This window comes from Urocitellus parryii, chromosome 12, assembly GCF_045843805.1.
Source record: "Urocitellus parryii isolate mUroPar1 chromosome 12, mUroPar1.hap1, whole genome shotgun sequence".
In the NCBI taxonomy this organism is placed as follows: Eukaryota; Metazoa; Chordata; class Mammalia; order Rodentia; family Sciuridae; genus Urocitellus; species Urocitellus parryii.
In genome coordinates, this window is record NC_135542.1 from 55,263,337 (window position 1) to 55,291,122 (window position 27,786).

The 27,786-nt window shown below is 45.8% G+C and overlaps 1 protein-coding gene across 2 annotated transcripts; it reads right to left on the bottom strand.

Moving 5' to 3' along the window:
* Window positions 1–35: 35 nt before the first annotated feature.
* Window positions 36–25,977, bottom strand: Capn14 (calpain 14). 2 transcript variants are annotated; one of them, XM_026414703.2, is made up of 21 exons: window positions 25,753–25,977; window positions 23,976–24,045; window positions 23,021–23,139; window positions 22,752–22,888; window positions 22,190–22,364; window positions 21,539–21,601; window positions 20,083–20,168; window positions 17,136–17,210; window positions 15,475–15,641; window positions 14,328–14,491; window positions 13,847–13,855; window positions 11,585–11,790; window positions 10,637–10,673; window positions 10,094–10,150; window positions 8,631–8,688; window positions 5,463–5,527; window positions 3,781–3,849; window positions 3,067–3,145; window positions 2,351–2,467; window positions 1,900–1,955; window positions 36–62 (listed from the first exon to the last, which is right to left on the bottom strand). In XM_026414703.2, the coding sequence occupies exons 1-21, from the start codon at window positions 25,975–25,977 to the stop codon at window positions 36–38; spliced, it is 2,061 nt and encodes a 686-aa protein (XP_026270488.2). The 2 variants fall into 2 exon arrangements, with proteins under 2 accessions (XP_026270488.2, XP_026270573.2); XM_026414788.2 differs by lacking the exons at window positions 22,752–22,888; window positions 23,976–24,045; window positions 25,753–25,977 and having other exon boundaries at window positions 23,021–23,043.
* Window positions 25,978–27,786: the final 1,809 nt, after the last annotated feature.

Consider the following 27,786-nt stretch of genomic DNA (forward strand, 5'->3'; position numbering starts at 1 on the left):
AGTCTGTAGTGAGGGCAGACAAGGTTCCAGACTTCTCAGGAATACAGGGTCATCATCAGCCACTGGACACGAAGGGAAAGCAAATCATGATCAGTTCACCCCACCTGACTTGAGGCCCCTTTCCCTGACTCCTGGAGAGTCATGGAGATGGGACATTAATGGATGGTTTAGCCCCAGGGACCACACCACCTGGTAGTAAGTATAAATCAACCTGAAATATAATCAACCTTGACTTCTCACGGTGCCTGTGAATGATGACTGTCAAGATCCAGGCTGATTTTGTATTCAATTCTCAATGCATTTTTCCCCCTTAAGAACTGTGGCATGCTCACACACTGCAGGTGTACAAGCTGATGGGGTAGCAGACATCATTAAAGCATTTTCTATGTGTTTACAATTATGGTCCCTCTGATCTCTCATTGAGGGGATCTCTGGAGAAACCAAAGCAGTGCATCAAAATGACGCTGCTGCTGATGAAGGTGATATTAATGAAAGGACCAGCGGTGTCAGAGAAAGTTTCACGGGTCAATGAAGCTGCACCCCACACTCACATCAATTACTGGAGTGACTGTAAGGACATGTATGCTTAAGACCTCTCTATATCTTAGAATATAGGATATAAAGAAGACATTTGAGATCAAGGAAGAAATCTCAGCTTTTACTGGGGCCTTTCTAAGCAGCTCATATGGAAAAAGTGTTAGAGAATAAAAAGAACAGGTGACTCAACTCCAGACCCCAACATCCTTGCAGTGAACACTAGCTAGGACCAGCTCATAGCAGATCCTTGATAAAGCAGAGCATTTTGAAGGATCAGACGAGATAATTGGTGTCATGTATTTGTTTGTCTTCTCCTAAACATATCACTTTCTTCATTCAACAAACATTTGTCAAGCACCTACTGTGTGTGAAGCACTAAATGAGATCCAGAAAAAGGTCACAAGGACAGTGAATGCAGTGCCTGAACTTGGGATAGAGCAGTTCCAGCTCTTCAGTGAGATTTATTTCTGGCCTTCAAGTTTTGCCTGATCTCACCCTGACCTTGAGACTCACCTTGAGCCAGTTCCTCTCACTCTCTTCTCTACCCAGAATTCCACACACTGATCCATTCAGCCAACGCCTTTCCTTGCCAGAATACTCCCTGGCTGGCTCCTTCTTGTAAACACATAGAATATGCTTTAATCATGTTCAGCTTCAATGCCACCTCCTCCAGAGAGGCCTCGTGGAGTGCTCCTTGGAGACTAGATCTCTCATTACTGTCTGTACTAGAGTTCACTGCTAGACCCAGTTCCTCACCCATCTCTGGGTTCATGGCCTGCTATCTGCTATGTGGCATGAAAGAGGAGGAGGCTATTTGCCGGTCTGTTGAAATGGACTTGGCCATGTGACTTGCTTTGATTGACAGAAGGAGCTGCAAGGAGTGGTGTGTCAGATCAGAGCCTTGGTCTTGGAGCCTTGCGTGTTAAGCTCTCTTTCTTGTACTTCTGTCTTTGTCCTCAGAAGGCCAAGCCTGGTCAAGTTTCCTCAATTAAGGTGTCCCAGCAAAGCTCCCAGCCAGCCTGCAGAAGTATGAACAAGCCAGCTGAGACCCACTGGCTCCCAGTCATGTGGCTTGGGAGCTAAATAAATGATTGTCCTACATTGTTGAAAATTTATGGGGTTATCACATGGCATTGTTGTGATCAGAGCTAGTCACTCCCCGGTCCCTTCAGACATACCGGACACTCAGTGGGTACTTTGTAAATATTTCATAAGTGAATGAATAAGTCCATAAATGTAGTGCCCAATCTCCAACACAATAGAATGAAGGGCCCCCAGAACCCTTCTACTTCATAAGAGCCTGGGCCTGCAAGGGCCACCTTTACTTCACCAAGGCTGCTGGCTTCTTGGGGGAAGTCTTACCTCGGGCTTCTGGAGGTATATCCCTTTGCCATCTTGGGTTAAGTTTTGGAAGACATCTGTGAAAAATACAGCAGAAAGGATCACAGCTACTTTGTATGTGCGTATGTGTGTGTGTGTATGTGTGTGTATGTGTGTGTGAAACATTATAAACTAGTTCCTTCCATACCTCCCCATACCTTAACCACCTCCATGCTGAAAATGCAAGGGAAACCAATTTCCACCTCCATGTACCCACCCATGGCCACACTTCTTATAAATGAAATACCTCAAACCTTTGCCTCTGGAGCAAGGCAGGGTGTGAATTGGTTTAGACTGGCACATGACCCACAGTCCCCAGGGCTCCCCAGCCTCTTGTTTCTGGACTGGCACTAAGCTCTCTTGAGCTTGAACTAGGGACAGGTGGGCAATCATGGGACATGGAGAGAAAGCCCCTAGTCCCCCACTCACTTACTCTCCATGTTCACTGCACGCAGCATCAAGTGGACAAAGCTGACAAAATCAATCTGAAGTCTGGGGCCACCGTAGCGGAGGAGCATCAGCTGGCAGACGTCGTCCCCGAGCACGATTCCTGCATTAAGCACAGGCTCCCGCGCTGAGTGCTGGCGCTCTGGGACCCGTGTCCCCACCCATCCCTTCACTTAAGGGACTTGAATCCTGATAGCGTGGAGATCTTTTTTAATGTCATTCATTTCAAATCTTCTAATTATTTAATCAATTAATTTCATCTCCATTCCCCATGCCTGCCCCTTTAGGCCACCAGCATGGAAATCTTTTTATCAAGTGGTCATTGGCCTCCAAGGCAGGAGGCAGACTGCTTAGTACTCAGACTTAGTGCTCAGTGCTTGACTTGGCAATCCCGGGGCCCAGTATTCCTGCATTAAAACCCCAAGCAAGTTCTTTAACTTCTCTGATCTTTAATTTCTTCCTCTGTAGGGTGGATTGAACAGGGTGTTGTTGACGATTAAATGAGAGACCAGATGTGCCAATCCTTGATAAATCTTAGCTACGATCATAACAATCAGAATACTCAATGTTTTTGATACTTGCAGATCCATACCTGTGAGCCTCTGCATTTGGGGAGCCACTTCAGAAAGTCATGGGACCCCTCCTCTCTGCCCGGGGAGTGGGCACCTGTCCCGGCACCAGCTCCTCCATTCCTCTGCTTACCTGCCTCCATCACGGCAGCCTGCAGCTGCACCCAGTCCAGGAGTCCTGACCTGCTACTGTCTTGCTTGTGGAAAACTTCCTGCAAAGAACCAAAACCAAAGGCTAAGGAAGGCAGGCACGCCCAAGCACCATCTGAGCCCCTACGTGTGCCAGTGTCACAGCCGCGGGGGGACCACTGGTGGATTAAGAATTCAGCAGAGGGTCCAGGCTAGGCTCCTATCATCTCACATTATTTACAGGTTCTGAAAAAGACCAAGGTCTTCTCATGGGGTATGGACAGTCTGGGTGTGGGTCAATGTGCTTGATTTAAGTGTATTTTCCATACTTTGAAGTGGTTCTAACTTCATGACTCAAGAAAAAAGTGGGAGAGTTTTAAGTAATGACTGAAAGAGTAGGGAGAAGCCAATTTCCGAAGAACTTTAAATGCACACCTTGCTGAGGATGTTGGACTGCCTCTGAAAGCATATGGGGGTCTTTAAAAGGTCTTTGCAAAGAAGCAAGCTGATCAGATGTGTGTCTTAGAAACTCAGGAGACCACTGCAGCAGGCTGTCTGAGTTTGGGAGAGAGGAAGAACAAGCATTCAGTTCAGGAAGAGCAGAGAAGATGTGGCAAGTGGTCAGGTATAAAGGGGAGAGAGATATCTTATGTAGTGTTGAAGAATTGCCATTTCTGTACCATTCCTCAAGAGGAGTATGGCTAGGGCTTGTCCTTACCTGGTACAGCATCAGCTGCTTCCACAGGCTCCTGAACTCCTGGATGCTCACAGTCCCTGATGCATTAAGCTGATAACAGGTCAAGGTGAACTCTGGCAGGACAGCACTGTATCCTTGGTTCTGGAAGCACTAATGGGCCCTCTACAAGCAGTGTACAATATGTGGATGGCCCCGTTCAAGGTCCGATGTCCCTACCTGGCCTCCCTTCACTGGCCAGTCCAGCCTAGCTCTCCCTTGCCCTTGCTAGGAAAGGACAGAATGAGCCATAGCACAGTGGCTTTGGAAGAAGTGATGATGTCGAAAGTGATGATGTCGAAAGTCCGATGTCCCTACCTGGCCTCCCTTCACTGGCCAGTCCAGCCTAGCTCTCCCTTGCCCTTGCTAGGAAAGGACAGAATGAGCCATAGCACAGTGGCTTTGGAAGAAGTGATGATGTCGAAAGTGATGACAACAGCCATCATTTAGTGAGCAGGATATTTTATCATGGCCAATTGGATGTGATTTAAATAAAATCCAGTAACTTTTTCTCGTTAGAGTTAAAATCAATGTATGGAAGAACTTAGGCACAAGGTGGCTAAGGCTGCTTCTTTTACTTATTCGTTTTTTGAAAAGTTAAAAGCAAAATGGGTGACCTTGTAGACAATGTCAAAATACCCAGGCATCAGAGAGACTGGGTCAAAACACCACCATACACCTTCTCTGGGCCCTCCCGTGGCTGGCACTGAGTTGCATGCTTTCCCTGTGTTATGCGCTTTACACCTTGTAGCATTAGCTCCCCCATGGTCTAGAAATGAGCTCCTCCTTTTCCCCTGAGCTGGGGACAAGGATGGAACCTGTCCCGTTGCCTGTACCATCCTGTACCACCTCTGAGTGTCTGCAAAGATGGTTGTTTTCACAAAATTCCTCAGATGATCCGTTCTCTGCCTCTCTGCAGTACAGATAATCAAACTTTGATTTAACTGACCACTTGGAAAGTCAGAATGTTTGCTAGGAAAATCACAGGGCTCGGAACGAGGAAAGCCGAGGTGACTTCCCTGAGCTCTGGTTTCCTGATATGTAAATAGGGCAACCATTGCCCATCATCAGAGGAAAGACTCAGAGCCCTGTGGCTCTTGCCTTCTCTTATGAATGCTGGAGAATGACTTCTAGGCAGCACTCTGCAGATGCCTCAACCTTACTCTCAGGAAAATAAGATATGTTTGGGAGCGGGTTGTTGGTACTAGGAATTGAACCCAAGACCTTGCATTTGCTAGGCAAGTAGTCTACCTTTGAGCTACATCCCCAGCCTATTTTATTTTACTTTTTAAAAAATTTCATTTGCTAAGTTGCCCAGGCTGGTCTTGAACTTGTGATCCTCCTGCCTCAGCCTCCTGAGGGTTAGGATCACGGGCATAAGCCACTGCACCTAGCAGACTATTGTTATTGATAGTTAATAGATGGCAGTTCTGACCTCAGCACATTACCTGAGTTATCTATTTGCATTTTTGCACCAACCCTACAGAGGAGGTTTTAATACTCTCTTAACTGTATCAGATGTGTACCTGATGTGCAGGCATGATGAGGTTCAGTGATTGTCCAAGATCAAACAACTAGCAAGGGCCTGGGTGGGGATCCCAACCTGGACAGGATGAGCCAAGATCTCGACCAGCAGCACACACCCACCCACAAACCTGAAAAGATACGTCCAGGAGGGCCAGGATCCCCTGGCAGGCATCAAAGCTGAAGAAGGGCTGTTTGCTCCCCAGACCTGCAGGAAGCAAAGGAGTTTGTATGGCGGGGCTGGCCTAGGACTGCAGCCCCTTTTCTGCCCAGGGCAGCCAGAGATTCTGTTGACACCGTGTATGTAGGGTGGAAAGAGTAAGGAGGGAGCAGTGGAGAGACTGGGGACCTGATGGTGGTTCCTACACCCTAGAGAGGACACCCACTCCTGGCTGGGCTTTGTTCACACAGTGGGAGAAATGAACACACCCTTTGCATCTAGGGAGGGCCCGGATCATAGCCACAGACTCCCAGACCTGAAGGAGAACCGCGAGGCCTGCTGGTTCAAGTTCCCACCCAAACTGGGGGATTTTCTCCTCAGGCTTCACGATGGCTGCTCCGTCAATGATGAGGGCTCACCCTTCCACATAGACAGAGCTTCCAGAGAAACTTTTTGAATTTTTTTTATTCCAAAGGATCCTCTTGTAATATTCACTCACTGGCCCAGTTCTGTCTCCAGAAAAGCATAAAAATGATGTTTGTCTCCTCTGTGACTTCTCCAATCCCCAACCATTGTTCAAATGGAATGGTTTCTAAACCCTTGTCGTCCCTTTCTAGAGCCTAGGCTTTGCCAGTGTTCGTCTAAAATATGACACCAAGACTTGAACATCCTCTGATGCAATTTGATTACAGTGGGTCTGTGACTTCCAAAGTTCTCAGTCAGCATTTCCCAAATTATTTTCCAAGGGAGATGTTCTGCAGAGAGTTTTGTGATCCTATATATAATTTGTGTCTTTAGCCCCTTTCCTCCCTTCACCAAACACCTTGGCCAATATTGAAATTATGTGTTTATTGTCCTTAAAGAAAAAGGAGATAGTAAAACATCATGTCCCTGAATGCCCCCTTTCTGTTCCCAAAAAACCTAGCCAAGTTAAGGCAACAGTGAGGGAGACCCTGGGCTGGAACGTCCAGATCCATGTTATCTTGCAGGACATTGGTTTCTCTTGTACACACTGGGAACTAGGGCGAGTTAGTGTTATCTCTAGAAAGCTACTTTCTTGCTTGTATGCCAGGACAATTGCTCCTTGGGATGCTGATCATGTAAGCAAACTAAGAAAACTAATGCTGATGGTATTGGTGCTTCTGCAGCCTAACATACAAACCCCCTCTCTCAGTGGCGAACTGCGAGAACTATGGAGCGGATACCTGTCACTCACACAGGTGCTGCCACTGGAAAAAGCATCATGAGGGACAGAGGCACTCTTTTCTGGACCTATGTCATGAGGGATGGAGGCACTGTGCTTGGCAAGGCACCTAGAGGGACAGAGATGCTACCTGTTCAGCCTGATTGAACTCCTCTTGGAGCAGTCACTGATCTCTTGTAAACATTCCCCAATAAATCATAAATCTCTCATGTCAAATGCAGGTACTTTATTGGGCCTTGAAGCAGCCTACCCCACTGGTCTGACACACCTGAGCTGTGGACATGATAGTGTGATACAGAATTTCCCAAGTGTCACTGACCACAGAAATGAACTCCTTTCACTTCCTAGAATATTTACTAAAATCACTTAGTCTAATGTTACTTGGAGAACAATTTCATAAACACAGATCTAAATGCTTCCATTAAATGGAGCTGAATTTGCATTAGCTTATTTAGCAGCAAGTTGAGATTATTAGTTCAAAAGTTGGAGGTCAACTAAATTAACCAAATATCTCTCACATAAACTGTCACACAAAAGAAAAAAAAGAGAGGTCTTTAAAAAGTTAGAAACCTGTGCAACTAATTTGTTTAAAAAATAACAATGGCAGTGTTTTATGATCATCCTAATTACATTTCATCTTTTTTGCTTTGGGCCCAGATTATTGAAAACATTTTGGATTTTTATTCTTCTGTCTATTATTTAGGTGATTCTTCCCAGCTTGGTGCCATCTGCAGATGCACTGACCCTACATCCTATGTCTTTTTCTAAGCCATTGATTAAAGTTAGGGAAATAAAAGGAATTAAGGACTAAGTCTAGGATTCTCCTCTAGACACCTAAAATATACATAAATTTTCACTAATAATCAAGAATTATTTCTCTTGTTGTATATTTGCATAGCTGTGGGAATGGTGTTAAGACTTCTGAATATGTCTAATATTACTCTTTTCCAACTCACATTGTGGGAGATTTTACCAAATATTTTGTCAAAATTTATAGTAGTTCTCTGACAGAAGTTCCAGAAATCCTCACATAAGCCTAAACAAAAGCAATTTGTCCACACATTTTTAGGAAAAGTGTCTTGTATACTTGCAATCGAGACACTTAAAAATGGCACAAGCCATTTCTTTGAGATAATTTTTCTAGAATCAGCATAGAATTTTTTTCAGGGGTCTTTGATGTTCTAGAACACCTAGAGTCTTCCTTTTTGGACCTTTCACTGATAAGTAAATTAGACTTTGAGAAAACATCTGGAAACTATTTCAAACCTTAAGACATACCCTGGACTGTAATTTGTATAGGTTCAGAATCTTGGCTTCATATAAAGAGGCAATCAAATATCTTAGATAGAAAATACTCATTAATCATTTGTTTTATCTTTCTTACTCTGAAGTTCAATTGCCTCCCTGCAGAAATCAGTGTATTTCCTCCATGGTCTTCTTGTTCCAAATATGTGTGTGCAATGTTTTTATATGGACTTTAAGCTTTCCTAATAATTTATCCTAGACATCATATGAAAGCTCCCATCTGCAATCCTCCTAGATGATATGCTGTATTATTCCAGATTTTTGTAGCTTGCTTAATTTAAATATAAGTTTATCAGAGAGTTCCCTGGTAGTCTAGTCAATAATTAATATTTATAACCCAGGTTGAAGAAATGGAATTGATATGCCAAGAAAGGAGTTCTTCTTTTCAAACTAGCAAAATGGGGAAAGGTCTTCATTTTCATAGCCATATACCTCTACACACTCAAACCAAGCAAAAAATAAGTACTTCCAAGCTCTACTGCTTTGCCAGACCACAAAACCCATCCTGGTGTCAAACATGGTTGCCAGGTGAGACCAGCTTTCACTGATTCACACATCCCACCAAGCCAAGAGAAACAGAGATGGAATATCGAAAATGTGTGTCCCCTTGTGAGTCCTACTGAATAACTCTAAGATACTTACTTGACCAGGTCATTCGGTTCAGGATCTTCTGCAGTTGAATAGCATTTATTTCTGGATACTGAATGGAAAGCAGAATGGAGAGAGAAAACCATTGTTCCTGAACACTCATTAGCAGAGGGGTCACAAGCTATTGGGGCTGGGAACATCCTGTCCTGCATAGGTTCAACATGGTATATGTGCCATTTCTGAGCAGAAATAAGTGACACCATTATATCCTACACAAGGATTGTGGCCAGACATGTAATTAAATCTTAGGTTTTATAAAAACTTTACAATGCTCTTTGACTGGTTGCCAAGTCCAGAGCACACCAGCAGGGCAGAACCCTTAAGAAGCAGGTTTATAGGGAGAAGTGATTCTCTGTGGAAGTATCTTAGAATGTCAGCAATTTGCTTTGAATTTTGTTCTTCACAAAAGCTCATCAGCCAAAATTTGAGATTTAAATTTTAGAGTTTTTATTAAAATTTGACTTTATAAAATATCAATGAAATGTATCATACACTTGAATTCATAAAATTTATACATAGTCATAATGTACAATGTTTACTCTCTCTCTCTCTCTCTCTCTGTGTGTGTGTGTGTGTGTGTGTGTGTGTTATATGTTTGGATTCACTATTAGATTTCATTTGATTAAAGCACTGCAGCGCCAAATGTTTAGAAACCCTGGGTATGGAGGAAAACCTTTATAAACACTACATATAAGATTCCAATTAATCTTCTTTGCTTTGCCCGTGACTAATTGATATAGCTTCCAAGAATAGATAATCATCTTAACTACTTCTAGAGACAATGCCTCTTCACACTCATCTAAAATGTGAAGACTTTAATAGAAAGTAGCAGCCTAGGGATGTTATGGTTTAGAGATGAGGTGTTCCCCAAAAGCTCATGTGTGCAACATACAAGAAGATTCAGAGGTGAAATGATTGGGTTATGACAGCCTTGATCTAATCATTGCATTATTCCATTGATCTGAATTAACTGGGCAATAACTGTAGGCAGGTGGAGAGTGATTGGAGGGGGTGGGTCACTGCCTTTGGGGTTTATATTTGCTCCTGGTGAGTGCAGCAGCTCGCTCTCTCTCTCTCTCTCTCTCTCTCTCTCTCTCTCTCTCTCTCTCTCTCTCTCTCTCCTTTTGCCATGTCCTGAGCTGCTTTCCTCTACCCCACTCATCTGCCATATTGTTCTGCCTCACCCCCAGGCTCAGAACAATAGAGTAAGCCATCTATGGACAGAAACTTCTGAAACCATGAGCTCCAAATAAACTTTTCCTCCCTTAAGTTGTTCTTGTCAGGTATTTTGGTCAAGGTGAGACAAAAGCTGACTACAACAGGGAAAGAGGAAGCCTTAAATCACATTTTACATATAGCATCAAACAAATACAAGCCCACATTTCATAAAATTTTATGCTCTACTTTATCCCCCGCCCCCTCCTTCCACCCCTGCCCAACAGCACCAGTCAACTAACCTTGGCAAAGAATTTGGTGAAGAATTCATTCTGTTCTTCATTTTGTTCTACTATTTCCTGTAGGAACAGAAAAACAAAAAGAGCTGTCTAAATAGACTCTCCTGCAAACGTTATTGCCTCAGGGCTCCCAGGCCTCTGAAATTGACCTTGCATTGTCTTAAATTTTGCAACACAGCATTCACAAACATCTCTGTTTCTCTGGTTCTCCCTGATGCTGGGGAAGTAACAAATAGCAAAATGAGCCAAGGAAACACCAGGGAGAGAGAAGCAGAAGCAGAGCAAGTATAGGTATCTCCCATGCCCCTGGAGCGCTGGGCCCTGGATGATGAGAACCCAACCAGAAGGACAATTATCTATACTTTCCTGGTACAAAAACAGCTGACATGGGCACTTTGAGAGCACAACAGATGACATGTACCTTTGCCATAGAGCAGGGAAGCAGGGTACACAGATATTTGCTGACCCTTTACCAGGACGAGAGGTGCCCACCACCCTGACACTGAAATAGGCCCCGTCGTGTGGACTTCCAACCAGACCTCTCACCTTGGAGTAGACCACCCTGGAATCGTTGCCAAGTTCACTGAGGAAAGAAAAAGACAGAGAGTTTCCTCTGGGGGATCATCTTGGGAACCTCTGAACCAATACTGGCCCTCCTGGGGGAGCTCATCTTCCAAGTTCTATAGCTGAAGTGCCATGCAGTCCTACCGGGCTCACATCTCTCACCTCCCACGTCCCCTGGAAGTGTCCAGTCCTGCCACAGGGCATAGTTCACCTCTCCTAACTCCCCTAACCTCCTCTAACTACCCCTACTTAGAGTTCAAAACTCAGTGGTCTGGTCTGGCAGTGAGGCCTGAGATCAACTCAAACTATGATGCCCACGACATAGAAAACAAACCAAAACAAAGCACCTGGTATTGAAAGACTATCACATTGAATCAATCACAGGCAAAATATTAAGTTGGGTTGGGATGAACCTATGTAGATTCAACTGCATACTAGTGGCAGCTGAGTCAGCTAACGAATGACAACCACCCTTCATCTGAACAAGCCCTGTGCCTGTCTCAGGAGTCACCCCTCCCTGAAGCCATCCCTGCCCCCCCAGGACTGTGGAGTTCAGCTCACATACCTTTCTCTGATACTCCTCTAGCCTCTGGGCATAGAAATGTTTATACTCAATATATTGCAATATCCACGATGGCCTATATGTCTGTGTCCTTACCAGATCTTCAACTTTACAAGGGCATGGGCTATGTCTGCTCTATCCTTTTATCTCTGACATTTAAGCATGGTTCTCATCCCGTTCTCTTCCAGGGTTGGTGGGAGGAGAGTGGAAAGGGATGGCCTCTAAATAGAGAGCCACCGTGGTCCCCAGCTTTCCTTATCTCTCTCTCATCCTAGCAGCAGAGACTCCCCATTCACCCTCTCCAGCCTTGTCCTCTTTGCCTGCAATGGCCCTACCAGGCCCTCGAAGGCCCCAACCTGAGTCCTTACTACAAGATGTGCTTCCTGGAGAAGAGTCTGAGGAGAAACTCCGACTCCTGGTGGGCCTCGGATGCACAGGGCACGATGAGGTATGTGCCTGGTTCCAGCCACAGCTCCCGATTCACTTCCTTTTCTTTAAGGAACACCTCAGGCCAGCTCAGGGGAGCATTTGCCCAGAAGAACTCAGCGGGCAGTTTCCTCTTGTCATTATAGTGCTGTGGGTGGGGAACAGAATGACACCAATGGAGGTGATCACCCAGGGCTGGTGACCAGGCCTGGGGCCCTCTTTCAGGAGCCAGGATCGAGGTGGCCTTTGATCAGGCAAATCCCATTACCCCCGTGGAGGATGAGGCTGAGGGGTGAAGGGGATGAGAACTAGAACGTGCTGGGGGCACCTTTGCTGGAACTCCAGCAGGGGCTGACTTGAGTTGATTTGTCCCCGTGCCTGCAGGCTCCATTTCACCATCCAAGAGCTCAGGCTCAGCCAAGGTAAGTCATCTGTCCTGGAGAGTCCCATTCAGAACTGGAATTCAGGACAGCTGAGTTCCAACGTTCTTTGTACACTCTATGTTGCCTCCACATATGTGACACAATCTCAGGGTGACCAAGATATGACTACGGGTCACAGGTGCATCTGGACCATCACCATCCCTCCACCTGCAGCACAGCAGCTATGTACAGATAGCGGGACATGGCAGGGTCACCCCAGCCGAAACAGCCTCAGAAGAAGAGAACCGCATGGGAACTCAGACCTGAAGCAGCTCTCTGGATCTCACATTGCCTGGGCATGTGCTTTGTTATCTGCTTTTCTTTCTTCTTCCCTTACCTCTCTTTATTTTTATTTTTTACTTCCTCTCCCCTTTGTCCTCACTCAAGGCTATGGAGAAAGAAGAGGTCCAGGATCATGCCTTGGGTTTACATATAACTGCTAACAAAGACATCACCCATCAACACAGACCCGTTCAGCAGATTTCACCTGGGGCTGGGGAAACAAAATACATCACTTTATGATACATGTTTTCTTTTTCAGATAATGAGAACTAGAGAACCATCCAGTTGCCCTCTTTGCTTTATCTGCTAGGAATCTCAGAGCTTAATTTTATGATCCGCCCTCATCACTGTTCTGCGTTTAGTTTTTCTTGTATGACAGACTGCCTTCCTTCGTTCCCTTATGACTTTTTTCTTGCCTTTTTATTTTTATAACTGGTTTGCAGTTTTCATTTGCTTACACTTTTTATTGTAAATTGACCCAAATTCCATTTAGACTGTAAGTTTAATATAAATAGGCAACTTTTTAAGTTTAATAGGCAACTTTGGGAGTACTCAGTGTTCCGGCAGGAGGGCACAACAAACAGAAAACCAAAAACGACCCAATGCACAATGGATTCTTTATAAAAGTCCTTTTGCTTGATTCAGTCCAATAGGAGAAAATGAGGGCTTCACTCTTGTTTTCTTGGAAAACAAAATAATAGCTGTCCCCCCCCCCCTGCTGGAATCCCTCAGGCTACTTCTCTGGTGCCTCCACACTGGCTCCAGATGGTTCTTGTCCCCCTGCCCATTTCCCAAAGCTGCTGCTATTGTTGTTGTTGTTATTATTATTATTATTAGGTACCAGGGATTGAACCCAGGGGCACTCAACCACTAAGCCACATCCCCAGCCCTTTTTTAATTTTATTTAGAGACAGGGTCTCACTGAGTTGCTTAGCACCTCACTAAGTTTCTGAGGCTGGCTTTGAACTCACCATCCTCCTGTCTCAGCCTCCCAAGCTTCTGGGATTAGGGGCATGCACTACCACACCCAGCTCCCCAAGCTTTTATCCCTTGTCCCTGAGTAGGTGGGCTGTGTGGTTCTCCTGATGTTCTGTATGTTTTAGGTCTATTTTATTATGGGCTTTATAACTCAGGCAAGGTTGTCATTTATCATCCTTCCTATGCTGTGACAGCCTTCAATATTAGTACTAGATATTTATGCAGAGATTTAATGAATTCTGAAATTTATTGGTTCTGTGCTGGGCTGAGATCTCCTTAAAGAAGTATAAGGATTTTTCAGGATCCTCAGACAAAAAAAGAATAGCAGATGCTCTTTACTGAGCGCGCACACACACACACACACACACACACACACACACACACCAGTTGGCATTATACAGACATTCTCACAGCTTCTTGCATAGGATGCTATAGTCAAAACCAATCTCATAGTGGCTTAGTCACAAAAAATGGCATCAGTCCAAACTAGGGCTTCTGGTCAAGGTCAAGTGTGGACCTCACCTTGCTCACCTGGAAAACAAAGAAAGATTTGGTTAGGCAGTGTAGGACCCCAAACCCTGATGAAATCTGACACAGAAGACACCCCTCAGGGGTCCCTTCCCTTCCTTGGGCACTTCAATCCCTGGTGGGAAATTGAGGGGAAGCCTTGGGGAAGGAACCCCAGGCTGCTTGGGAGAGGAAAGGAGCCAACATTGTCTGCACCATCTATGAGCCAGGCACTGTGAAAAGTACGACCACACGGTCTTCTTTTATGCAACCTTCGCATTAACTTCGTGGCCCCTATTTGGCAGGTGGAGAAACTGATGTTCAAGTGCAAGGAGGTGACTTGTTCTAGATTGCATATTACTAAGTAAAGTGCCAAGACTTAAACCCAGTCCCAAGGACAGGGACAAATAGCTAAAAGGACAAGGACCAGGAAAAAGTGGTAGCTGTTGGAGACCCCACGCTGGACCTCACACTCTAGGCCCTAGAGGCCACCTACTCTGAACACGTAGAAGCCAATGGCCAGACGAGACTTCCGGTTGCGGCACCTGTGCCTGGGCTTCTGCAGCAGGGACACTAGCAGGCTGCAGGTTCTCGGGGATTGCCTCCCCTCCTCAGGCCTCCAGATAGACAGCAGGAACTGTGGATTTTTCCAAAATATATCTGGGCAAAACACAGCAAGGTGAGAACAGGACTCTGGTTCTGCTGGCATCTGGCTTCCCAAACCACTGAGAGGTGCACGGTCTGAGGACACCTTCACCAGGCTTCACACCTGAGGTCCATCTGGACAGAGTGGAGACCCTTTGTCCTCAGCTCTACGTCCCATTTACCTCCTGCTCTTCTACCTCAGGTTCTCCTACACATACCTGCCCAGAGTTGTTCCTATGCTGTCGCCCCTTTGCCCAGCAAAGCCTGGCCCAGATATCCTGCCCAAGAATAACTGCTGCTTAAATAAGTGACTGTGTTAACTTGCTCAGAGCCTTCATGCTTTAGCAAGGGTGAAGCCTGAGCATAAGGGCAGATTTAGTCATTGGGAATATGGTGGCGGGAAGGGAACATCAGAGCTAAGGCCACTCTGCCCCTCTGAGATCAGACTCAGAGGTCTTTTCTTCAAAAAGGAGGCTCGCCACTTCCATCATAGAAAAAGGGACATGGTCACCAACCTCCCATCTCAAGAATTTAGGCACATTTTTCTCCTCTAACTGGAGAGTCCAGGAGTCCTGGTTGTGTGTTGCCTACCAGACTCCAGGGGGAGATACCTGGCTGTGGTTACTGTTCCAGTCCTGCCCTTCCTGGAGCGGTTACTTTGATGCATCAGTGTTCTTATCCCAAAATCGAAGAAAGATTTCACCCACTCAGTGACCACGCCTGTGTGCCTGTGTCCCCTTGGTGTGGATTAGAGGGGGCACTGCTTGGGAAAGATGCAGACCCAGAGCTGAGAACTTGACAGAGAGGACTGTACATCTGTGCAAACTGGGATCAAAGGTGGCCCCTCTTCCCTGCGGACATAGCCCAGGACTAGAGTGGGCAGCTGACAAGCACAGCCCCCTCCTCCTCAGCCATGTGTACAGGGCTCAGTCTATGGGACCATCTGCATGGGCTCCCCCACATGGCATCCCCAATCCAAGAGCCCAATGTGTGCCCACCTTGCCACGAGGACTTCATCCGGCCTCCAGCTGTGCTCCCTTTCTCCCATCTCCCTTCCTGCATGGTGCACATCCACTTTTGGCCCACCTCGAAGCTCAACAGGCCTGGGGTCAGTTTACAGATGACCAGAAGCACAAAATGTGCTTTAAAGTCCTGCAGAGACATCCTGGAGAAGAAGAGGAAACAGCACAGACAAGTGAGATGATGCCCTGTCCTAAGGACACACATCAGGAATGGGGCACCCCACCCTCTCTCAGACCAAGGCCCTGTCCTCCAGGCTCTGTGCAGAGCCCAGCTGGCCTTGGAGGCAGGAATGGGGTGAGCCTGATCCATGTGATGGTCAATCAGGGGAAGTGGAGCCCCAAGAAGCCCATGCCCTCTGGCTTTTAGCTTTGTTAATATTGAAGATGATGGTCCAGCTTCTGTGTGAAAGTGACAAAAGCCAAACTGAGGTGTTCCCAACTAGTCAATTGACTGATGATGTTCAATAGGCACTATGTGGGTGAGTGCCCGGTTATTAATCAAGATCTTCACCCCCACATGCTAACTGTGAGCTGAGTCCTGCTACATAGGCTCTCTGGGGCTCAGTTTGCTCATCTGCAGGGTAGAAAGACAGGATTTGCAGGGCTCTAGAGTTCAGCAAAAGACTTTCGGCAGTGAGGGCCCCACAGCAGTGTGGACGGGTAAGGGGAGAATAGCAGTCCACGGGACATGGGTGAGGTAAGTAGAAAGGGTGGGAAACAAAGGTGGAGGGAGCAGAGGGGGCTCGGTGGGACTCCAGCAGCAGCAGGGCCCACTTGGGCTGTCTTGGGAGGTAGCTTTGGGGTGATAAGGCATAGTGTGACTCTGCTCAGCAGGGCCTAGATCAGGGGGCCTGTCATTTGATGAGACTCTGTAGTCCATTCCGTCTTCATCTCCTTTTTCAGGACAGGAAAGATAAACCTTGTGTTGAGTGCACTGAGCAGAGAGCAAAATGGAGGCCCGAGAGGCCTCTGCCTCCCAGCCCTGCTTGGAGCACACGTTGGGCTCCCTGTCAAAGATCCTTCCCTCAAAATGGCATCTTCACCTGTTCCTAAAAAAGTTCAAGCTTTTTTTTTTTTTTTTTTTTCCAAAATGCAGGTGCCCTAAAATGACCTTAGAACCAAAGTCTCCAAGGGAACATAATGGAATCTGAGGAAGGAGAGTAGTGCCTGCTAGGCCTAGAGCAGAAGAGAGGGGTGCTGTCAACAGACACAGGACAGAGCAAAATTATCATCACCTTCCACCTGGACCTGCATACAAGACTCTGGCTGCAACCTGTCAACCCTTTTCCCTTAACCTTGGGATGCTTAAATTCCTCCCCTACTTGTGGATCAGGGAGATGAACTTGCTACCTGCCCCCTTGTTTGGTGGCCTCCAGTGAAAGGTCTTGTTATAAAAACTGGGAACCACAGAGTTGGCTTCTAGGTGTGTTGGGCAGTGAGCAGTTGTTGAGTATTGGTTCTGATCCCAGGGACTGTGACAGTGTATTTCCCTTTTGGCCCTGCTGGACTGGCAGCCCGTTAAGGGAGTGTGTCTTATTGACCTCTTTATATGAGATGCCTGGCATATATGAGGCACCCAGAAAATATTTGCTGAATGTAAGCCAGGGCATGTGTCCCAAAATCCCCAAGTCAAATACCAGAATTCTCCATCATTGTCTTTCCTCAGAAGCAGAAGCTTCTCCTTGGGGCTCAGCAGCTCCCATTTTCTCGAACTGAAAATAGAAAAGATACATTTTCATGAGGAATGACAAGATTGTGAAGAACATGCCAGAAATTCTTTAGTAAATGCTCGGTGGTGTCATTATTTAGTATTATTTTCAGACTGTTTTGCAGACAACTAAATCTTACAGTCTGCATTATGAGATCAACATGTAACATTAATCAATCACTTACTCTAAGCCCAGCACCAGGCTAGGCTCTTGATGTACTTTATTTCATTTAAGGCTAGCATCACTTAAGGCTAACAACAACTTTGACAGAGAGACATTGATCTCCATTTTGGAGATCAGGCAACTGAGATTAAGAGAGATCAAGTCACTTGCTTGAAGTCACAAAACTCTTCAATGTCACAGCTGGCATTTGAGTCTGGAATTGCTTATTTTCAAAGCCCGTCATATTAAACTTCTACTTCTGGCTATGAAGGAGTAAAACTGTCCTATATTAGCCTCCTACCACAAGCAACCAAAAGTGGGACAAAATATAAGAAATGATTCTCAGACATTGGGCAGTGGTCAGCACAGGACTGTGATCTGGGAGGAAGGAAGCCATGGGCTGAGCTCTCACATCACCTGGGCTTCTTCCTGAGGGGGTTTCCGGGACAGTGATACAGGAAGTGGAATACAAAAAGAACCTTTCAGTCCTGCTGAATGGAGAAGATAGAGTCTGGAGTTCCAGGAAACCAAGGCAGCTAAAATGTACTGGGCAAAGTGCCTGGAGGGAGTGGGATGGGGGCGCTCCATAAAGAAGCTCCAGAAAACTTCACAGGGGTTCCCTTGAGCCTGTGCCTGAAATTTTATCTGGGCTTTCTTAAAATGAAACTGCACAAGGCTGGTCTACAGACAGAACAATTCTCAGAGGTGAGCCAGAGCTGGGAATCATGTGAACTTCCAACAGCTAGAGTTCAAAGACCCTTTAGAATACATAAAGTCTTCACTAGAGATCCCAGAGGGTCTTCAGGTTAGTAGTGGAGTCAAATTATCACTGAAATAAAAGTTTCTCTTAACCTGCCCTACAAGTGCTTGAAAACTTCAAAGTATCCAAACCATCCCTAAACAATGTGACTACCTGGCAGGAAAAGCCCAACTTTTTAAAAGAATACAATAGAATTCCACATTCAGAAAATAAAATTTACAATGTCTAGCACCCAATTTTAAAAAAATTACTGGTCACATGAAGAAGCAGAAAAGTGATCCATGACCAGGAATAAAAACAGTCAGTAGAAACCAATATAGATAAAGTTAACAGATAATTAAGATGGAAATAACAGGTAAGCATGTGAAGATAGCTTTTATAACCATACTCCGTATTCTCAAGGATGTAAAAGGAAATACAGACATAATGGGAGATGAAATGGGAGATTTGGAAAAAGAATTTCTAGAACTGAAAAATATAGTATTTGAAATGGAAAATACACTGGATGGGATTAGCAGCAGATAAAACATTATGGAATAAAAGTCCCTATTTTTATTTATTTTTATTTTTTTAAGAGAGAGTGAGAGAGAGAGAGAGAGGGAGGGAGAGAGAGAGAGAGAGAGAGAGAATTTTTAATATTTATTTTTTTAGTATTTGGCGGTCACAACATCTTTGTATGTATGTGGTGCTGAGGATCGAACCCGGGGCCGCACGCATGCCAGGCAAGAGCGCTACCGCTTGAGCCACATCCCCAGCCCATCCCTATTTTTATTTAATCTTCACCACACCTCTAGTTCAGAAAAATTATGAAACTTGCCTTAGAGGATATAGATAGAAAGTAACAAAACGATAATTTGACTCATCGCCTATCTCTAATGTTAGTACTTGTCCTAGGAAGTGAACAATCACCACCAACACTATGATGATATATTTCTGTAGCACTTTAGAATTTAAGCATTTTGGGAAGGTGACATTTTTCCACATAGACTCAGTTCTTCTATCACCTCTGTCAATTTATTCAAAGCAGCACATACTATTGGGGCAAAATTCAACCTGCTTTCCCAAGTCTTAATTTATTCATCTACAAAAATGGTCAAGTATAATGTAGATGTGGACATGTTTGTGTACTCTGTAGTGTTACACAGGGTTAAAAATGGCAACTCTTCATAATGAGCAGAGGGACTCTCACACTTGGCCTCTCTTCCTATCTATGCCCTATACCCAGTCTGTTCCCTGTAAAACCCACATCTCTTTCAAGCTTCCTTAAGGCAAAAACAACCTAAATGTAGGCTTTCAGTCAGAATGCCCAGAGGTCACTAAGGTAACTAGACAGTAGCTATCAATTCAAATTTCTCTAACTTTGACTCAACAAGCGCAAGAATGCATTGGACACTCCAGAGACAGAACACTAGACTGAGGTACCATAGACCTTCATTGAGTCATGCTATGTGACCGGAAGCAAATCTTCATCTAAGCATCTGGTTTTTTTCCATTAGTAAAGTGGAAATGCAGCTACAGACCTTATATAGCACTGTCTGGGGAAACTGAGTAGGTAGTAAAAGATCAAAGGATTTAGCACATCTCTAGCAAGTCCTCAATAAACATTAATTATTCTAACAAAGCAGAAGGTGATGGGGTGGGGGGTGCGGGCTGGGGCTGTGGCTCAGTGGCAGAGCACTTGCCTGGCATGTGTAAGGCACTGGGTTCAATCCTCAGCACCACATATAAACAAATAAAAAAATAAAGGTACATCAACAACTGAAAAATATTTTTAAAAAAAGAGAAAGTGACCTATATACCATAAAGCATCTTTTAAATTGTGAGAGTTGGAGCTTCACACTCTGAAAGCTTTCTAAATCCAGCCTAAGGCCAAAGGAAGCACACATCTGAATTTGTGTGCAAATGGCAGCCTCCTTTTTCACCTGATTCTTCCCATTCCCCAGCAGTCCAAACCTGTCACTCCAGTCTCCTTGCCATTCCACCTTCCCCCAGGGGTTCCGAAGTTTCACTAGATATTCGGGTCCATATTTGCAGGTCACCTACATAAAATGAGAAGCAGTTTAGTGGCTTGGATAAGTGCCAAGTTTTCCAGATATCTGGGTGCGACTCAGACCTGCAGCTGAGAACTTGCAAAGGAAAATCAAAGATCTAAAGAGTTGGTACGGTAGAAAGTGGCCCTGCTACTTGTACTTGCTAGCTGCGGGACCCAGAACAGATGATTTAACCTCCTGTCTCTCAGTTTCTGGATCTATAAAATGAAGCTAACAGTCACAGCTATGGTAGTGGCTTACATGGTGGATCCCCAAAGCATCTGACCACCTAGAATATGTGAATGTGATCCTGTTTGGAAGGATCTTGAGATGAGAGCATCCTGGATTAGGAAGTGGGTCCTAAATCCAAAGATTATCATTCTTGCAAGATAAGAGAAAGGGAGAAGACACCGAAGGAGAAGGTCACGTAAAAACAGAGGCAGAAATCAATGTAGCCCAACACCTAAAATAGTACTTAGCACACAGCAAGTGCTATATGAATTTGTTAAATAAATATGAAAATAAATGAAAGTTCATGGCTGTTGGAGATCAAGAAGTATGAAGTTACAAATGAGTTGAATGCAAGAAATTTGAAACAGTTAAAGGAAAGTTTTGGGGGAGTCTGGCTCTCAAGGGAAGTCAGAGGATCTTAAAGATTTCTTACCTCCATGCTTTGCCCATGCAGCATCCCTGCCCCACTAGAATGCCCTCCTCTTTCTTAGGGATCTACCCATCTTGTGGGAGCCCATCCATGCTATCTCTTCTGTGGAGCCTTTTCTGACTTCTCCCCAAGCCAACTGGTGAATCTCTTCTCTTCTACTTCTGAGCCCTCAAAGTCTTCCCTGTATGCTCTCCTCTCTCCATTTTTACTTTGCTTCTTTAACCTTCTCAGGTGTCCATATTTGACACTAAGCAATTTGTGGGCAGAGTGCCTGTCTGATCCTTCTTCTCAGTGCACTGTGAAGCTTAAAAGATGAATATCAATCGGAGGAACCTGAGAGACTATTGGAGAGTAGCATGAGAGAGAGAAGCGGTAACCTGGGAGGGAAGAACCGGGCCAAAGGCTGCCATCAGCCATCTGGTGAAGTGAAGCACAGCAGGGCTGATTAGCTAAGGGGTGACCCATTAGGAGAGGCTGAAATGATGCATTGGGAGTGGCAAAGCTTAGGCCCAACACTTTACCCCCCAAAATAGGTACAGAGTTACTGGAAGTCCACCACCAGTTTTGGCAGGCCCTGGAGGATCCACCAGAGACTTTATGATTACTTTAATACAAGACTGGGCACAAATAGCATTCACCAAGATGAGCCAAGGCTTTGGTAAGAAGCCTTGGGAAAGGAGGAGGCTGAAAGGGATATGAGAAACCTAGTTAACCCCACCTTCCTGATTGCTGTGAGAGTATAGGCATGACCATCCACCAGCCCATTCTCCTGCACTCTCTCCTCCTGCAAAGACAAAAGAGAGACCCCAGTCAGTCATTAGTTGCGTGCAGCTCATTCCAGGAATCGTGGGAGGCCTGGAATGAACTTGGAGGGAGCAGCGGTTTTTGGAGAGAGAAGTAGAAGAGAATCAAAATGATGTGGTACATCACAGCTTTCAAAACTCTTCACCATCCATAGTCTCATTTGACCTTCTAAACAACAAATGAGCCACTTGGAAGTTATTATAACCTACGTTTTACAGAGGACAAACTCAGATCAATTGCTAAGTCGTTGTGTGAGGTTACACGGATCATTGAGGCAGGTCTGAACTGAGGGCTCTCTACTCTGGTTCTCAGTTCTTTGTTGTAGTTGAATTGGACATGGATGTTGCATGTAGTTGATATTTAATACCTCTCTTCTCTACACACCATTTTTATTCTACCATGCCCTGAAGACTTAGCTCCACTGTCCTGGCTTGAAGATCAGGACTCTAGGTGGTATTGGATAGAAGCCCTGGGTCCCACGCAGGAGAGAGTAGCAGCAGGCAGATGAAGGGAGCTGGTGGGAGCAGGAGAGGCTTCCCTGTGCCACCTCACATCCCACTCTCACCCCTATACGAGTCTGGCAGCCAATGAGGGTTCTGCTGTAGGTGGTTTTGGTTAGGATGCCCCAGAGGTTGGTAGGGTTTTCTACCAGGTTGATGGTCATTGTCACCCCTCCAGTGAAGTCCACAAAGGCTTCAGACACCTGTCCACATTGCAGGTCTTCATAGGAACCAGAAAGCCTGCCCAGAGAAGGAATTAACATGAGAAGGAAAGGCAAAGGGTATTTATAAATAGATGGGAGGGCCCAAATGAGCAGGAAACTCATTCCTGGGTTGCTCTTTGGCATGTATCTGCCAAGCCTTCCTTCCAGCCCAGGATCAAAAGAAAGAATGCATACTAAGAGTTCCTGTCCCTCGTCAACCCCTCCATCCATTAGAGAAAGGTAAAATGCCTGACTGCTTCTTCAGCTGACTCCTACAGAAAACACCTGAAGATGTTCTCACTTCTCCATTGGCTGAGCATCACACTTCATTAGCTTTACCTGATTCCACTCTCCGCCCTCAACACTGAGAGAGAGAAAAAAAAAAAAGAGAAGGGAGGAGGAATATTTCTAGTGGTTTTCTTACTTGGCGTAGGCCTTTTCCAGAAGAGCTCCCCAGAACAAGTTCTTGTAAGTAGAGGAGACAAACACCAGCTGGCCAGCCTCATTCACGGGCAATCGGTCATCTATCACCACAGGAACCCATTTCCCAAAGTGCCAGAACTGGAGGGAGAGAGCGCCCACTGGTGAATGAGGACTGCCGAGGAAGATAGCCCAGAGGCAAAGACATGGCCCTTCTATGAGCCCTGTTTTCCAATGGCCCTCTTCAGGCTGAGGAACCAGGAAGACACTCACCCAGAACTGGAAGATGCCAGCATAGTTCTCAGTGAAACTCTGATTCAGGGGAACAACCCGGCTCAAGATGTCCTGGTGCAAAGTCAGCGCATGCACAGCAGCCAAGAACCAGCAGTCTCCTGCACCAGAGAGCACGCTGTGGCTGCGGGAATCTGTGCACGCATGCACATTCTGCCAGCATCTCTGTGCGCCTACTGAGGATGTCTTGCGTGCAACAAAAACACCTAGTTCCAATTGCTATCCTCTCTGGGCTTAGCCTAGTTTAGGAGACGGGAATTATACACTAGGAAGGGGTACAGCAAAGGACCAGTGCAGCGGGTAAGGAACATTGCCTGTAATCTAAACTTGACACCAATAATTCAGCCACATTATTGGATCAGCTTTCAGCTTCCTAAATGTGCCATCCTCAGGAATTTGGACCCAAACACAACCAACTTTTTCTAAATCCTACTGGTGATTGATCTATGTTCTTCTGAGAAAGTCTCACTTCTCCAGGACCCAATTTCCCATCTGCAAAATGGGTAACAATGGATTTGTGCCTTCCCTGAGGGCCAACAGTTGTTTCCATTTACTATTTTAAAAAGCCAAGTTGATGATAGCCCTGCTAGGACCTAATCTAGAGAGTCTTAATAACTGGCATCCCAAGGACTCACTATGGGGAGTGAAATAAAGGGCCCATTTTTCTCAAACAAAATTTAGACCTATAAACTGACACTGATGATGATCTGGGGGCCTGGGCAAAGTCTGAGTTTTCCACACATCCTGAGAGGACGGGTTTCTATAAACTTCCAGCAAAGGACAGAGCTCATCCAGGTACAGTTAGGTAGAGTCGCTGCTGAGTGACATTTGCAACCTGCCTGCCCCTGTGCAGTTGGGATCTCTGGAGTCCCCTGCTTACCACCCCTGGCTTGGTGGGGCCAGGTTCGCAGGTGGCCAGGGCTGGGTGCAGACTTACCTACAACTCCCTGGCACAAATCCATCCTTTTAGCCTTGGTAGAATAGAACTGGGGGTTGCTGTGCAGCTCCTGAAGGGATAGACAGAATTGTCATCGTGTTTGAGAACAAGGACACTCAGGAGCTACAATGACCATGTTTTCTCATTTCCTACAACTGAACTTCACAGGACAAAGATGAAGAATCTATGTGAAATCAGTGCTGTCCCAGAAAAATCTGGGATATAGACTCTGTCCATTTTATTTCTAAGTCCTTCTTACAGCTCATAAAATTCAGCGTCCTGGAGAACTCTGTGTAGTCAGGGCCTGAGAGATAAGCTACCTCTTAGACCACTCTCAGGTTCACCTGGTCCCCGTCAACTGGAAAAGGGGAATGTGAGAACTTACCCAATACCCATCTCTTGGGGATTAATGACAGTAAGTAAGACCTGGTGTGAGAGTGTGAAGTATACACTTGGTCTCCCTCCTCTTTCACAACATTTAGTTCCTAAAACCACTGAAATCACCAACAGGATGATGACTGTCTTTTGTATGCTAATGAGAAGACTGGAGTAGATTCAGGATGGGGGCTGATCTCTGGGAAAGACTAAGGGCACTTCAGCCTTACTCTCCTGGACTTCTAGGGAGTGAAGAGGGGCTGAAGGTTGAGTTGATCACCAAATGTAATGATCTACTCAATTGTGCCTTTGTAATGAAGACTCTATAACCCCCCAACCCTACCCCATACCCTGAAAGTCAGAGTTTGTGGAGCCTCTGGACAGCTGAGCCAGGAAGGTTCCCACAGTGGGCACAGAAGCTCCATGACCTCTTCCTACATCCTCTCCTAATCTCTTCCATCTGGCTGTTCATCAGTATCCTTTATAATATCCTTAATAATAAACACTGTGTTTCCCTGAGATCCATGAATCTCTCTAGCAAATGAAGAGAACCCAAGGAGTGGATCATGGTAATACTGAGCTGTAGTCCACGGTCAAAAGCACAGGTTATCCAAGGTGGGTGCCAACCTTACAAGACTGAGCCCTCCCGTTCCCAGAAAAGTCACAGATTCTGCCATGTCTGCCATGCTTCAAGAGTGTGTGAGGCACCCCCTCAGAGACCTGGAATCTTGCACACATCAAGATCACTGACAAGTGGGGTCCATAAGTGGGGTCTGCCTTACAGACGAGTCCCCAGACTCCATGGACTAGAAGGTGTGTCAGGCAGTCCCTGCATTAGATAGACCCACATCTCTGTATACCAAAACCAAGTACTGAGGGTGAGTTTTCCTCTGCAACTTGCAAAGTTCCTTCGGCATTCTCTGGGTGGGGTTGGGGAGCAAGGAACAGAGGAGCTCAGCTTGTGTGTTCCACTAACAGGGCAGTCTATGTTTGGGCTAAAGCAGATAAGGAAACAGCTGGACTAGAATTGCTTACTTCCCTGAAACCCCCCAAAGCTATATGTTTCTAAAATTTGAAATCCTGGACAAAAGTGTCTCCAAGGGAAGTCTGGAGGGGGTGGGGGGGACTGAGCCCTCATCCTGTGAGATCCATGCAAGGGCAGAGTAGATAATGTCAGAACTGGACTGAATCAGAGGACACTCAGCTGGTGTCCACTGAAGAACTACCTGGTGGGAGGGGGTCTTCCCTATAATTTGGTGTCAGAAGCATTTGCTGTGTTGAGTGGAGAGCAGAGAGTAGGAAAAGCCCTTTTATCCTGTGTTTCTTAGACCTGTTCTCCACTAGCCCCGAGCCCTGGGCACTGCCACATCTTGTGGCTGTTCATGGGCTCTGCCGTCCTTACTGGGGGCCTCCTCCACTGCAGGTGCGGTGGCAGCTTCTGGAGCAGAGGCCCGCTGCCGATGGAGCTCTGGGTGGCCGGGAAGCTGCTGTCTTCAAACAGACAGTGGTCCTTCAGGCAGCGGTCCCGCAGGGCCTCGTAGTCCTCTTGGGATTGCTGCGAAGAGCCCCGCGTGGAGTCCTTCCACCCCTGCTTCCGTCTGCCTCGGATAGATGGCCACACAGACATGGCAAAGGCCCCCGTGTCTTCAAGAACGGTCTCTGCGGAAACAAAGTGTGGACACTCAGTTTACTCCCTCCTGGGGAGGATGGAAAGAATGCAACAGGAGAAAAGAGCCCTGGGAAAGGCTGGAGCAGCTGGTTGCATTCTTGCCCCCGGGAGTGGGTGTCCTTGAGCATTGACTCAGGTGCTTAGGTCCTGGTGGGGGACCTGGGATCATAGAGCAGCAGCCTCTGTGAAGGGCAGGGTCTCACCAGCCTGGGCCACCGCCTGGGCCAATGTCGCAGGGGCAGCTTGGAGCTAGAAAGCAGGGAGAAGAGAAACAAGAAGTGAAGCTCAGCTCTGGGGCCCAGGTGCCATGGGCCCTGGCAATGGGCAGCAATGGTGGTTGCCTGGTCAGTCCCACCACAGGGTGGTTGGCACACGTGGTCCCTCCGACTCCAGTATCTTCCTCATTTTTCTGTGCAAAGCCTCCTACATTTTTTTAAGTGAACTCCTTTTGTGAAGGGTTTTTTTTTTTGTTTGTTTGTTTTTGCAAAGTAATAGAAAACACACACGGGCATTATGGTAAATATTAACAGTTACCTATTCTATGCTTTTCCTTATTAACAGAATTAGAGTTCCAATCATACAGTTATGAAATTTGATTTCTTGGTCTTTGTCCAGGACACATTGAGCACACAATACAATTCTAGCCAATGAAACAAAGTGCTAAGGCCTTCGAAAAACTGATTTTTTCCAGCAAAAAAAAAAAAAAAAAAGCCAGACTCAACTGGCACCACCCTGATTTTCCCTTCCACCAGCACCCCTGCCCCCAACTCCTAATCCCTCACCACTCACACCATTTCCCCGTGCTGAAAAGCAGATGCAATGTCCAGGATGGAGCAACTGTCTTGGGACCTTTAAGAAAAAAGCCACATGCTAGAAGCAGATTGGATCTTGATGGCTTTTTTTTGAACAAATGCACCAGCCTTGGGTCCTCTTCCTCTAGACTTCTTGTTACAGGACAGACCATTTACTTACTTGAATCACTGAAATGGCTAGACTTTTCTGTAGTGTTCTTTCTGTCTGTCACCACATGCATGTCTGCTAAGCACAGCCATTAGCTCTCTTAACTGAGACACAATGACATGTAAAATTACATACAACTTGAGGGGACAAGGGGTCCCTCTTCTAAAGTCTTCTCGTGAGCTTTGTATTAAGAATTCTGTAAGCCAGCTTGGCCCTGCGGACGCCAATACTGTAGCATCAATTTATTGTTCAGCAGTGATTGGTTAAGTCAACAACTTTATAGCCTCTATTATGTGCATTTTTACCTACTTAGAATAAATAGAAGTCAGAGTTAGAAGAGGCCTTAGAAACCATCTAGTTTAGTATTTCTCAAAATAGCCTTGGAATTCTTTCATCAAATGAAATCCTGCAGAGACTCATGGTAGAGGCTTGAGTTCATAAGTTGGACCACAGGGCAACTTCACAAAGTTTCTCATTGTATAATTTGGAAGCCACCTATCTATCCTGTGCCCTCATGTTTTTTAGACGTTAAAACTGAAAAACCTATTCCTTCATTTATTCACCAAAACTTTTGTTGGGAGTTACCTTCTGCCAGGCTTGAGTTGGGTATCATTCACCAGAGACTGTCCCTGTCCTCATTGCCCTTTCAGTCTAAGGGGAGAGAAAATATTCTTATGGGTGCCATAAAGGGAGAGTTCATCAGAGCCAGAATGCCGGGCTCTGACTCCTGTAACAGTACTCAGTGCTCAGTCCTCAGTGCCAGCATCTGCCTATTGTGCCTAGTGCAGAGATGGGGGCAGAATGTCT

Excerpts from the sequence above, each read along its gene's own strand:
- Capn14 (XM_026414703.2), bottom strand. The coding sequence starts at position 25,977 with ATGTCTGTGTGGCCATCTATCCGAGGCAGACGGAAGCAGGGGTGGAAG. Across the intron at positions 24,046-25,752 it reads TGCAGTGGAGGAGGCCCCCA|GAGCTGCACAGCAACCCCCA; the intron begins GTAAGGACGGCA and ends CTATCCCTTCAG. Across the intron at positions 2,468-3,066 it reads GGCTGCCGTGATGGAGGCAG|GAATCGTGCTCGGGGACGAC; the intron begins GTAAGCAGAGGA and ends TGCTTAATGCAG.